We start from the raw sequence: 14,059 nt of genomic DNA, 5'->3' as shown, positions 1-14,059 counted from the left end.
TGAAGCTCTGGGGTAAAGAAAAGCTCTCTCCCGAGCATTAGCTAATGGAGACGGATTTCACGTGGTAAGAACCCAGTGGGCTCTCACTGATCAGGGCTAAAGACCAACTAATCAGATACCCAGGGAACGTGTAACTTTTAACCCAGGGAGGGTTTCCATCCAAACACAGACACACCATCCCACGCAGACAGAGCCCCTCAAGCCAGGAAATGAGATCAGCTCCACTCAGGTGGATTTTAAAATAATTATGAACTGAGAGAAAGCTGCATTGAAAAAGAAGGGGGGGGGACACACCCGGCTTGTCCTTTCAGATGAGCTTACTAAGCAGAAAGAAAAGCCAATGTAATCTCTGCTAGAAATCACGCTTGGGAGACAGATGCCAGCTCCTGTATGGGAAGTGCAAGAAAGCAGCAGCTCTGTGGACTCTGACGGTCCCCGGCAAGATGTTGCAATTAGGAAACAGTTCAAAGGGGCTGACTGAAGTGAAGAGAATAGCTATTGAATTTAAAATCGCCCAGTTGTTAGAAGTGTGCCCGCTAGTGCCGCTGCAGTGGGGAGTACGCTAGTGTCCTCCCTTCCTCTCCCCCACCCCCGGGGCTGATAACTGGGACATGATGGACATTTCCCACAGATTGAACTTGGCACACAGGCGCTCAGCCTGAAATATAAGCAATGCCACTGGCTTCTAGAACCAGCCCTACCCCACACCAACAACATTTTCCAGGCAACACTGTAAGAATGCATCCATGGGATCGATAGATGGTTTATATATTATATAGTCTGGGGGGGTTCGTTTATTTTGTCTGTTTGATAGGACTGCATTAAGAAATTGAAAACAAACTTTTCAAGCCATTAGCCCGTAGGACACCCCAGGCCCAGTTAAAATATACCGTAAATGACACAGCCGGCATAGGGAGGTTATAAAAACATATCCCGTGCAGGCAAAGGAACGACTCGTGAGGATTTGTACTCCGGAGCCACAACATTCAATTCGGAAGACTCCATTACAGAGTCTACTGCAAATCATGTGCATTAAAAATGCTATGGAGTACGAGTACCCCGAGAAGTGAGCTCTGTGCTGCAGATCCGGAGTCAAGCCTGTTTCACAACACAGCGCCCATCATGACAGTAACGCGCACACAAGCCACGAAAGTTTATCGTAGGAAATGCACGTTAAATCATGTACAAGTTTTGTCAACCCCCACCCCCAACAGCTCTACTGACAGGAGCCCTTTAATGACATCAAATGGGAGATGTGGAATTAAGCGAAGTACGCCATAAAAATGGCACACAGCAAATGCGGTAAGGCAGCGGACATCGCTCCAGCGAAGCTGCGGAACTCCGAAGTTAAAGGCTGCTGCTCCACGCCGCGGTTAGCCCACCCTGCTGTGCCTGGTCCTCTCACTGCCGCTGAGCACTGCCTGCCTTTTACTCTCTCCGGAGTCGCTGCAACACCCAGGCACACACCGTGAGGGGGAGATGCCGGGGTTCAAGCGCCCCTTTGAGCCTCAATTCTGAAGTTCCCGCATTTGGTCGCCTTAGAACAGAGCCTTCCCCTTATTGCAAAATTAAAGCCATACTCCCCCTCCCCCGAAGAAGAACTGGCCGCACTGAGCTGTAAGTGATGGGGATCTGCGTCTCGGCTGGCCCGGGGGGTGCCGCGTTACCCCTCTGCCAGACACGTTAGTTTCCATGTAGTCTCTCCGTACAGGTTTTGTCTGCCAGTGCCTATGAATGGCTCGGGAGAGAGCCGTGTGTGTGTGTGTGTGTGTGTTCGCTCCGGCATGAGACACACAGACCTGACATTGTTGCACACACTCTCTGCAACAAGCGAGGAAATAACGCAGGTGCTGCCACTGGCTCCGAACATGAGCGGAACAACACACACAATCACACACACACACAGAGACGTGTGGGATTCTCTAGCTGCAGGCAGCTCTGTGGCTGGATAGCCAGACGCGCATCTCCCCAGCTGTATGCAGATAGATATATGTGTGTGTGTGTGTTTCCAACAGGCTCCCCCCGCCCCCCATGGCACAAGGAGCCGAGCCCACCCCGGGGCGAGCCCCGCTCCCCAGCTGCACCCTCTGGGCCACTCGGCGGCGTGGGAGCCGGGCACCCAACTTACCCTCGCCGAGCCGCAGAAGGGAAGCAGCAGCAGAAGTAGCATTCCGGAGCCAATGGTCATTTCCCCGGCTGCGCTCGGACTCCGGGCTGGCGCGCCCTGCTCGCCGCTCGCCCAGCGCCCGGGCTGCCTCCCTCCAGCCTGCCCGGGCCAGTCCCAGCGCCCCTGCCTCGCTTCCCCCGTCCCCCCCTGCCGCTCGCCCGCTCTGAACGGCAGGTGAAGCGCGCTCGGTGCAGCTCTGCCGAGTCCCCGCCTCCCGGGCTCCGAGTGACGGGCAGCCTTAAAGGAGCCGCCTCGCTCTGACGTGCAGCAGGAGCGAAGAGCCGGGACCACGCGCCGCAGCCCCCTTCTGCTCCCGGCACAGGCGGGGGGTAGCACGGGGCAGCTTCCGACGTGCACCCAGGCCCAGGCTGCCCCCTGCAGGAGGCACCCCTGTCCCACGTGTGCATTGCACTAGATACAGGGCGTGCTGTGTCTCACCAGGATCAGATGGGTAAGCGAAGGTAGGAAGAATAAAGAGAGGAAGTGATCACCATGGGAGCGCCAGCCGCCAAGCAGGAGCCCCAAAGGACTTCATTATCCGAATGGCTATCACACAGTCACTGAGCATTATGAAACCACTGGTATTTAAAGGATGGATCTGCAGTGTCCCTAAGTTCGACTCAGTGTACTTGGGCACAAAGTGCCTTTGGTCTGGTAGAGGTGATACCTTCAACACAAGTCGACTAGTACTTCGAAGTTAGGCAGTATCCTAAACGGAAGTACAATGTACTTCTGTCTTGGCTGTTACAAAAGTCTAGGACCACTTTAAAAGCATCTGCACTGTGTAAAGAAAAAAAAAAGAACCACACAATTGCGTTCACAGAAGTCCAGCTTGCATCTGAGAAAGGATTAGGTTAACCTGCCCTCCTTAATGGTTATGCACCACACTGTAATGTTCTCTACAAGAAAACAGAAGAAAAACCAACAGACCCAGAAATCGCAGTACAAATACCGGTTGGGAATAGCTTCCCTTCCTGCAAAGCTGGGAGAGTGGTTGCTTATACTGAAATACTTTGAGAGTGGAAAAAATGTTATATAGGTACAGTTAGATAATGTGGTAATGGCCATATTAGAAATTCCAAAAGAAAAGAGACTTAATGAAAAAAGAAAGGCTGAGTTTACAAATGAGTAAAGTTTGTCTGTGTTCAGTTTTAGCAAAGGGATAAACACATTACTATTAACTCAGGTATTCTGAGGTTTCATCCATTGTGTTTGGCTGGAGACTCAGGTCTAGAGGAAGCATAGCTCCTATGTTTGTTCTAATTATATTTATGGTAGAGAGGGGAGGATTGAATAAAACAGGCATGTGCATTCCTGTGATCAAAGTAATTTGTGTGAAAGCCAGTTCTAAAACTAAGACTTAAAGTAATAAGTCTTGAGCCAGATTCTCAGCTGGTCTGATTGGGCCCAACTCCAACAAGCTCCTTATTTATTTACTTAATTTTAAGGGAAACTGATACATTTGGTCTAATTCAGATATCACAGCAGTGTAGATTAGCATTTACTCCACTGATTCAGTGGAGTTACCTTGCTGTAAAACTAGAATTTAATCAGGCCCTGGGAGCCTCCCTCAGAGGAGGGAAACTTTGTAGGGCATTTTGAAAATGTAAAGCAATGATAAGCACTATCATTTATTATTTTCAGCCAGCTTGAACCAGGCATCCAATTGTGGTCATTCTTTTTTGTGCATGCAGTTCAACTGCACATAAAATGAAAGTTATCAGACACACATTTTGAGCAGATCTGACCAGTGTTTGCAAGATCAAATTGGATAGCTGGGCACTCGACCTCCTGATTTGCACACATAGTTGCATACCAATAGCTGTTTGTGCAAAATGCAGGCTTCAAAGTCTAGTCCTTAAACAGTTCCGCTAGATACACGTATAAGAATGAGACACACATGTCCACTTAGTGCATCCTTTGCTATTGGGTATGTTTATTAGTATCATGGTAATCAAAGACCAGGGCCTTGTTAGGTTAACATGTGTGTGTGTGTGTGTATATATATATATATATATATATATATATATATATATATAAATAAATGAAAATTAGTCCCTTCCTCCCATTTTAGTAGATTATAACCTTTACCGTGCTTGAAGGAGATAATCTGAATATATTTTGTAACATCAAGTAAATATCCACTGCTACTTTAAATTTGCACTTGCTATTACTACCTTTTGGCAGAATATTCCATAATCACATGACCCCGTGGTAGGGGAAAAAAATAAAATCTCACCTAACATACGCAGTCTAAATTTGCCCTTCCATAATTTCACCCTGAGCTCCAAAGTTTGTCATGGGCTGTTGTCATGGATTTAAGGGCAGCTGTTGCTGCTGCTGCTACATAAAGTTTAAAGAGCCCTGCAGACAAGCTTGTTTTTACTTCTAAGATTTTAAGAAAGTGGATTTGTATCATGGCTAAAATGTGAATATTCTCTTGTGAACATCTACATACTGTTGTCTCTAACTGGACTACAGCTGTTGCTGTGTCCATATTCCTTCCTCCCTCCCCCCAGCATATTATTAACATTTGAAGATCCACAGTATTATCAAAATAAGTCTAACACCACAACTCATCATGAAGAAAAGCAGAGCAGATTTTTTTCCCCAATATGGTTAGAGAAGATTTCTAATCTGATGGCATGTTGCATTTTTTTTAATCTACTGCTGCTTCTTTAATTTATACCTTGAAGTAACAGGTAGTTTTTCTTCTTTGCTTTTAACAAAGTGTCTTCTGCTCTTTCCAATGACTTGAGAAAATATTTCTCTAACCTCCTTGCATTTTGGATCTGGAAGAATGCAGTGCCCCACTGTTTCAATTTGTGCACTATTACACTGCTTGCAAAGCCTGGCCTCTTTTCATATCCCATTTAATTCATGTTTGCCAAGCTTCATTTCTAAGCAGTGGCCACTGTCTCTATACTTGGGGAATAGAGACAGTGACTGGAATTCCTGTGACTGGAATTTTTCATTAACTCACCCAACAATCTGTTTGGAATAGTATCAGAGGGAAAGCCGTGTTAGTCTGGATCTGTAAAAGCAGCAAAGAGTCTTGTGGCACCTTATAGACTAACAGACGTTTGGGAGCATGAGCTTTTGTGGGTGAATACCCACTTCGTCGGATGAGACATATATCCGACGAAGTGGGTATTCACCCACGAAAGCTCATGCTCCCAAACGTCTGTTAGTCTATAAGGTGCCACAAGACTCTTTGCTGTTTGGAATAGTTTCCATTTAGGGGTCTATAACTCTGACTTGTGTGATCTATTCTTTATCGTGGCTTTAAGGACCATATTTAGTGTTTTCAGAGGGATCATGGAAGGAGAATACATATATAGTATAGTATAGACAATGCAAGTGTAGATAGTGTCTGGGTCCTCTCCCCCCCTCCCATTTCCCTACCTCAAATTTCTTTAATAAGTTTTAGAACCAGATTAGCTGTTTTTACCTCCATTCCTCTCTGTTAATTTTAAAGTGTCCATAAAAAGGTGACCCTTCAGATCTTTACAAAAATGGAATCATCCGGTTAAGTTGTTTATATCTATTGAACTGCCATCAATTATTTGAATCTAAGGGTTAGAGACGAGAGTGATAGTGTGCAATTTCAGGGGGCTGTTCTCAGCTTTACTAACTATATTTTTGTATTATCCTCCTTTTTCTCCCTTCCCCCCTCACTTTCAGTCTGTTGCAGGGAGCTAGTTAAGAAGACTCCTGTGTAAAAAGGAAATAGGAAAAATCTATCATCTGATGTGTGAACACTACAAGAGGTGGGTTTGGCTGGATGAAGGTATTCAAGAATGTACACGTGCACATTAAATTAACTTGCTAAACACCTCAGGAGCAAGACTGCTGATCCTGAGAGTCAGCTTGCTACACTACACAACACTCAAGAGAATAAAAGACTCGGAGATGAGACATTTACAGAACTGACTGTGCCAAGATAATGAGGAGAATGGAGTACACAGGGGATCTGTCTCCCCTTGATGCCCACGTGTAATTCCTATTGACAGCAATGGGAGTCACACGTGCATCTCAAGGGGACAATGGAACCTTGAGTAAAGAAGATGAGTATCAGCTGTAAGCTGCATTACTGAGGGCAGAAAATGAGATACAGGAAGGTGTGATCGCCAAGGAGGGACACCACTGTGCACAATTACATTGTCAAGCAGGCATCGAATATGTGAAAGCAAGAGAACAACAAATTAAATGGACAGGAGGAGGGAAAACAAAGCCAAGAGGCATACGCTGTCCCAACCCAGGTGCCCAGCTCTGAATTCCTTACTCAGAAAAGACTTCCACCCAGTTAATTCGTTTAATTCCATGGGAGGTTGAGTTCAATGAGAGGTTTCCTTGAGTAAGAAGTTCAGGCTAGGTGCTAGCGGGAAAATAGCCTATACTAAAAAGAAAGTGACATATGGAGAGAAATGAAATTAATACAATGTGCAATCATGACCTTGGGTCTCATATAAATTTGATGTTTTCAGGTTCTGAAAGTAGGAGACAGGTGGCTGAGTCCTGATGTGATCTGGAGAGGCATCGCTACCAACCTTGGTCCATGTCAAAAGCAATAACAAAGGAAGGAGGAGTTTGGAGATCCAGAGAAACAACCATGCCAAGGACTGATGGTGGCCTTCCATTAGGAGTAGCACTGTGGTCTCCTTATTGAACAGTACAGGCAGGGCCAGATTAACTCTCCTGTGGGCCTGGGGCTATTAGATTTTGTGGAGCCCCCGTATACAAGTCTTGTTCCTAATTTAAAACAAAATGATCATAATTATGGCATTGAGGATATTAATGCTATACTAAACTTGCCTTTTAATTAACATAAAGCTATTCTGTAGTTACGTTTCAGTCTGAAAACATATAGAATATAGTGAAGTTAAATCAAAATAGCCGACTTCTTACCTTAGAAAAAGCTGTTATATTAGTTTCTTTCTGGGAGAGAGTTTGGGTGCAAGAGGGGATTCTGACCTGGGACAGGGGTTTGGGGGGTGTGAGGTGCAGGCTCTGGCTTATTACAGGCGGCTCCCGGCCAGCAGCACAGCAGGGGTTAGGCAGGCTGCCTGCCTGCATGCCATGGCCTCACGCCACTCCCGGAAGCGGCCGGCTGCTGGCACGTCTCTGCGTGCCCCTGGCAGGAGAGGGACAGCATGTCTCTGTGCTCTGCCCACGCCCGCAAACGCCATCCCGATAGCTCCTATTAGCCAGGCTGCAGGGACGGTGCTGGGGGCAGGGCCAGCACACGGAGACAGGCTGTCCCCCTCCCACCAGGGGCTGCAGAGATGTGCCAGCAGCTGGCCTCTTCTGGGAGCGGCATTGGGCCACGGCATGCAGGCAGCCTGCCTGAGCCCTGCTGTGCTGCTGGACTTTTAGCAGCCGGAGATCGCGATCGACTGGCAGAGGCTTCAGGATCGACCAGTCGATCGCGATCAACAGGTTGGTGACTCCCTTCCTCCTCCTCTGACACCCCCCCCCAAAAAAAAGTAATAAGCCAAAGGCAGACAAAACAGTACTTGTTTCAGGTCTGTAACCTTATGACAGATTATAGTTTAAAGCAGTGATATTTTTACAAGCCAGCTATTCTATTTGTTTTGCTCTCCGAAGGTAAGTTGTTAGGCTATTTTTATCACCATGTCCCCTCTAGCACTGGGGATGAAATAAAAGTTTTGGAAAAGATTCCTCTGCAAGCCACCCAGGCAAACGTGAATATGCTCACTACAGCCAGGCATTGATACAACATGACTGAAAAGAAAATGGCCACGTAGGTAATTTTCATTCGTGTTAGTGCACCTGGACATGTTGCTAAGAGCTAGATTATGGCTGGGCTTGTGCCACTGTGCAAGGGAATAAAGGAGAGTAAGGCACCCTTCCACACCAGCTCCCTGGAGCCACTCCACTATGTTGGCTATGATCCCCATTCCCTGTGTGAATGGGCAGGATGGGGAAGGGAATGGCTGGAGCTTTGACTCCGCTCCCGATGCCCCAAATGCTGTCTAAGGTAGCTATACCAGCACACTGGGAGAAATATATTGCTACAGGCAGGGGCGGCTCTAGTAATTTCGCCGCCCCAAGCAAGGCGGCACGCCGCGGGGGCGCTCTGGCGTTCACTGGTCCCGCGGCTCCGGTGGATCTCCTGCAGACGTGCCTGCGGGGGGTCTGCTGGTCCTGCGGCTCCATATGGGTATAATTTATTCCAGTTTGGGAACTGAAATAAGCTCTGCTGGTATAAGGCACTTTTATACCAGTATAACTGTGCCTAGACTAGGGCTTTTAACAAGATAGCTGTATTGGCAAAGAATCACACCACAAACCAATATCAAATTGTAAGTGTAGACCAGACCTAGAATATCCATGACAAATATTTTTTTTTCCTCTCTGAAAATTATATGTTGTTTCTCAGGGAGATTTTCAAAGCCACACATGGGAGTTAGGTGTCCAGCAACTCACTGGCTTTTAAGCCTTAACATCTTTCCCTCTGTGAACATCAATCAATTTAGCACCAGAGCAGGGTTTCTAAATGTATTTATTGTGAAGAGCTGATGTTAAGAGCTGCACAGAGGAAGCTACCATTATCTGGTTTGACATGAAGTAATTTTCTGAAGCTGTCAACATCATTAGCTCAAAACAATATGGAAGACAAGGTACTTCACAGGAAGGAACTTACCTAAGGGTTTGAAGGGCACAACTGAAAATAAAATGTGGGTAATATGCCTTTGTAAGAGATCCACGGACAGCCACTAGAAAGTTGGGACTCCCAAGAGATGAGAAGGCCCCCTGTCTCAGGAAGTATCTCTGAGAGGAAGTTCAAAATGTGTGTTTGCAAGCTCAAGAGGAAACTGTTTGTACCAGCAACATAAGGGGAGCTGCCTCTGTACCCTCTTACTGTAATAAATACAGGTGATTCTGTTACGTGGAGCTCAGGCCACTCTCAGTATTCTTGGGACTCTGCTTGGCTGTGCTAACCAATAAGGAGACCATAGGGACACAAAAATACTTTACAGCACTTTAGCCTTTGAGAATGCATATTATTTTAGATGAGAAAATTATATTCTTTGCTTTTAACTATGATCCGAAATTTTGTTTGGTTCAAGCCAAAGGCTGGATCCTGGAATCCATCTATTAGTCATTTGGGGATTTTGATATTATTTCATTTTAGCAGTTTATTCTGAATTCTCTTGCAACAGTTAGAGCCTAAATCTTGTTCTGAAAACAATTGCAGGTTGTGGTCATTGGGATGATCCATATGCAAGCCACTGTATATTCTTAGACAACTAAATTGTTGTATTCCAAATGTGTTGCAGCCTTTGTTAAATGAGAGAGGGTTTTTAATATATATTAGCTACATAATTTGCATGCAGAATTGTCATGAATATGCATGCAAATAGGAAGGTAAATGTACAAATGACTAATTAGTTGCATTTGTGTGAGAATTTACCCAGTGCATGCATGGAATCTGAGTAATTGTACACACAAATCTGTGTACAATTGCATTTGTATTTTGTTCATCTAACTAATTTTAAAAATTGGCTCTGCAAGTTTATTACTGCGTAGGAACAATTGATGCATAGCACAGGATTGGAAATGCAGTATGTTGATAGGAATTATTAGAAGACTATGAGCTGTACAACAAGACTGGGATTTACAGTACAGTATCTTCTACTACTTTTTTCCCAATTTATTTACAATCATAATGTGATCTATTGAAGTGATGAACCGATAGTGCCATCACTAAAGGGAAAAAAAGTCTGGAATGTAATGAGACCTTTTTGTTCAAGGGGTGCAGAAGCAAATATTTTACTTGCTACTCAGCACAGCAAACTGAAAGCTCACATGGCAAGAAGCATTTTTCACTAAGCAGAAACGGAGGGAAAAACAGGGCTTTTCAGCTGCAAAGTTTAAATGAGTGAGAATATAAATGTCAGAGAGACACTTTATCAGAGAAGGCTATTTTAAAACTGGCTTAAAATGACTCCAAAACTGTTTTTCTCAGAAAACCTGAACAAAAAATGGCAGAGAAAGGCATAAAAAGATCCAATGGATGAAAGTTGAAATTGGAAAATAAGCACTTTGGAAATAATGTACATTTTAAAATTTTAACCGTGTGGGTAATTTACAAGTGAAACATCTTACCAAGGAATGTGATATCTTTTCCATCAAGTCTTTAAATCAAGATCACATATCTTTCTAAAGATGTGTGCTAGAACAACTAGAACTTACTGGGCTTGATGGAGGCATTACTGGGTGAAGTCCTATGGCCTATATTATACACGAGGTCAGATGAAATTATCATAATGATTCCTCCTGGCCTTAAAAGCTATACATCTCTGAACCTGACAATGATTTTAATTTAAATCAATGTTTCTTATCCTTTAGCTGGTGACATTGATGTGCCTGATTGCAAAACAATTTTGATATTGCTTTGGCTCTGTTTTTAAAAAGAGATTTGTTTTGTGCTATCTAAAAATAAAGTGTACATATATTTATATTTTCAGGCATTAAAGTTCTCTCCTGATTGTACAACTAGTTGTAAAGAATGCTGGAATATGTTTGCAATGTTTCCCAAAGGGTTCCCCCCGGTGGCTCCCTTGTTGCTAAAGCTATAAATGATGCAGTTTGTCAAGAAGTTGGCTGCTGTCAGCAGGAAGTTCAAAAGGGCCAATTCTAATTTCAAATGTAGTTCACGGGGACCGGCTAGCCAAGGGCATTGAGAATGGGCTATACAGCATTTCACTTCTAGAATGGTTCACAGTCTGCCCAGGGGACTCACTATTCACTTGCATAAAGGATGAAATTCACCTTTCTGCACCTGTGCACCACCTAACTTCAAAATAGGGTGCAAATGGGACTGAAGTGGTGCATAGGACTTTTGCGTAAAAGGTAAAATTCAGACCTATGCAGAAGGTCAGCACAAGTAGTTCCAGTCAACTCAGTAGGATTTTAAGGGCTAGATCCACAAAGGGAGTTAGGTATTGTAATACCGAAATTTTAGGCGCCTTGCCACCCACTGGAATCCACAGCCCTGAGTTCTCTGCCTAGGCTCTGTACGCAATACATGGGGAGAGTTAGGACACCCCCCCATACACACTTTGTAACTTTTATCTCGCTGGTTAGAGCATTCACCTGAATGTGGGGGACACCCCCTATGCCTGATGTAGAGAAGAGATTTGAACTTGGGTGTCGCATCCCTCCACAGGAATAGCAAATAGCTCAGTGGTTAGAGCACTCTCCTAGGAGGGAAAAGGAAGGGGACGCCAAGTTTAAATACCTTCTCCACATCAGGTGGGGGACATGTCCCACACTCAGGTGAGTGATCTAACCACTAGGCTAAAAGGCATAATAATGGGAACAGCGGCACTACCTCCTCCTCTGACCATTGTGTGTGGAGATAGGCATGGCCTGAGAACACCAACCTGCACAGAGCTCTCGGCGAGACCGGATCCCATGAGGGCTTTGGGGTGAGATAGGCACCCAAACACCTAGACTGAGGCAGCTGTGCACATGCTCCATGACAGAAACCTTGGTGCCTAGGGGACTGTAACAGTGGAAGTTTAGGTTCTTAGAGACTTTAGGTGCCTACAGAGTTAGGCAGCAGCTGAGCAGGGGTTTTGAGGATCTCAGTGGTACCTGGAGTAGCAGTGAGGTGCCAAAGTCCTTTTGTGGATCTAGCCCCACATGCCTAAGTGTTTGCAGGATCTGGGTCCAATTTGGTAGTTGCTGAAATAAAGGACCACTTGCCCTTTGTTCACTTCCTAGTGGACAAAAAGTCCACACCACCACACCACCACACCAGGAATCTTTCTGGTAGCTCCAGCAGAGACGACATGAAGATTGTAAGGAAGCGGGGTGCTTGTACACATGCAGTTGGACGTGACTAAAGCTACGTCTACACGGCCCACTCCTTTTGGCAGTGTGTAGAGCATGCCCCCCTCCCCAGCCTGGGTATAAATAGCAGTGGAGATGGCGAGGCATTCCTTAGGCAAGTAGAGCAAGGACAGCCTGAACCCTGTGGGTACATACCCAGATATGTACCCTACTCATCCAAGCAGCGCCTCCCCCATCTACACTGCTATTTTTAGCAGGATCATATTCTATGCCCCTCCCCCACACACCCACACTGCTGGAACTTTTCTCTGCCTCAGGAAAAGGCTGCAGCAGTGGGGAAAGACTCAGGTGGTTGGGGAAGGCACTGGGGAAAGGTTCTGGCAGCTTCTCACTGCAGGAGCATTTCCCCGCCTCAAGGAAAGAGTCGAATAGTAAGGAAAGTCTCAACAGAGGAGGTGTGGGGAGGAGGGAAGCAGTGGGGAAAAGGTCCAGTGAGGTCCCTGCTGCTGAGCTCTTTCTCACTGCCAGAGCCTTTCACTGACACGTGTAGCTACATATGGCGGTGCGGATGCACACATCCCTCTGCATGCCACCGCCAGTTGTATGCAGTGTAGACCTAGCCTAAACAGGGCAGTGATGCCATGCTAGCCCACCTCAAGGATGTGAATAGATAGGGATTAAATTACTCTTTCTCCCCAGAGATGTTCCCTCCAGCTCAGGCTGAAGGTACATTAGGCAGGGCATTGTGGGGAAGCATGCACTGCTATTGCCTGTGCTGCAGATAACTAGACAATTTACCTCACTTAATTTACCTCAAATTACCTCAATTAATCCAGCATCTTTCCCACATTCAAAAAAAAAAAGTACAATTTTTTCTTTACTTCCCAGTCTTTGTATAGCAACAAGAACATCTCCCCTTTGGAAGGCTAAGATGGATCTGAGGAGAATACGGGTGTGTGTCTACTTTAACATTTCAACTATTGAAATGCATGCCTCTTCCCTGGCCCATAACTGTGGTTAGTTCACTCTGTTCCCAACAGATAGCAAGCTTATTATTTAAAATATTTAAAAATGCAACAGTGTAATACAAGGAAATTCTCTCAAGGTTGGACCTTAAACCATTTGAGTTCTGTCCCTGAACAGCGTCAATATCCTGCAATGAAAATGTATCTTTTCTCATCATGTTTGTTTATTTTAGGTCTTTTCTACTCTATTTTGTGGCTATAGGACAGAATGTTGAGCCTGCATTAAGTCAGCTTCCAATTTCCTACTCTTTGTGCAATTGACCATACTGGCAACGAACGAGGCTAGTGTCCCTGTAGCGTGTGCAAGACACAGAATGGCACAACCAAGTGTTTGGGTCACAAACGTGTGCAGGCAAAAATGGTGCTTTGGGAGAACAACATTGTGTTCACAAAAGCGGACATGCAACATTAGAGCTTGGGGCTGAAAATATGCTATATGTTGCTCAAATACCCATATTGCTTCTGCTACTGTGAGTTTCCCTTTCACACATTTTGCAGCATTAATCTCAGTGTGAAAAACCAGTTGTTTTTTTAAACTTAAACTTTTTTAGACTAGATTCCAGAAAGGAGGATTTGAAATAGGCTTTCTGCCACTAAGTGGTGCTGTATACAGTACAGCATCTTTATGATACCACAACTGAGAAGAAAAACAGAGCATTGTCAGGCTGATTAGGCTGATGCAGGCACTTAACAAGTGTCCATTATACTGATTTAATCTCTCCGTGGTACTGGATAAATCAGGAGGAAAACCAGACAATCCAGATGAATAAAGAAATGCAAAGATTGGGGCATAGCATTTAACATAAGAGGCAGAGAACTACAGAAAATTGCTTTAAAGCATTTTTTTTTAAAGAAAAACCTGTCTTGGATAATCCTATTCTGCTTTTTCCATTGTTTCAAGTCTAATGTTTGTAAGGCCTTGTCCACATACAAAATCACACTGACAATTACATTTTAATCCTTGTTAGTTATTTCTAAATCAGTCAAAAAAAATCTCATTTTTAAATATGCAAAAATTGAAATAGGAGATTTAAGTAGGCAA

General features: G+C 44.9%; 1 protein-coding gene and 1 long non-coding RNA gene across 9 annotated transcripts in view; one reads left to right on the top strand and one right to left on the bottom strand.

Moving 5' to 3' along the window:
• Positions 1-14,059, bottom strand: part of CDH4 (cadherin 4) — an 823,907-nt gene that overhangs the window by 614,699 nt on the left and 195,149 nt on the right. For 2 of the 8 annotated variants that reach the window (XM_039498094.1, XM_039498095.1), the window contains exon 1: positions 2,129-2,298. The exons of 4 other annotated variants lie outside the window; for them this stretch is intronic. In XM_039498094.1, the coding sequence (XP_039354028.1) occupies positions 2,129-2,188 (60 nt within the window). In that variant the 5' untranslated portion in view covers positions 2,189-2,298. Of the gene's footprint in view, positions 1-119; positions 139-2,128; positions 2,299-6,623; positions 6,651-14,059 lie in introns of those variants that run through there. 2 more of the 8 variants (XM_039498096.1, XM_039498105.1) reach the window with 2 other exon arrangements.
• Positions 58-6,977, top strand: LOC120380388. The gene is made up of 3 exons (XR_005587751.1): positions 58-1,617; positions 5,852-5,937; positions 6,655-6,977. It is a non-coding gene; the product is annotated as an uncharacterized LOC120380388 (long non-coding RNA).

The sequence above is a fragment of the Mauremys reevesii genome, linkage group 13, assembly GCF_016161935.1.
Source record: "Mauremys reevesii isolate NIE-2019 linkage group 13, ASM1616193v1, whole genome shotgun sequence".
Classification (NCBI taxonomy): Eukaryota; Metazoa; Chordata; order Testudines; family Geoemydidae; genus Mauremys; species Mauremys reevesii.
The sequence above is the reverse complement of the archived record's forward strand: the minus strand, read 5'-3'. Positions and strand labels throughout refer to the sequence as shown.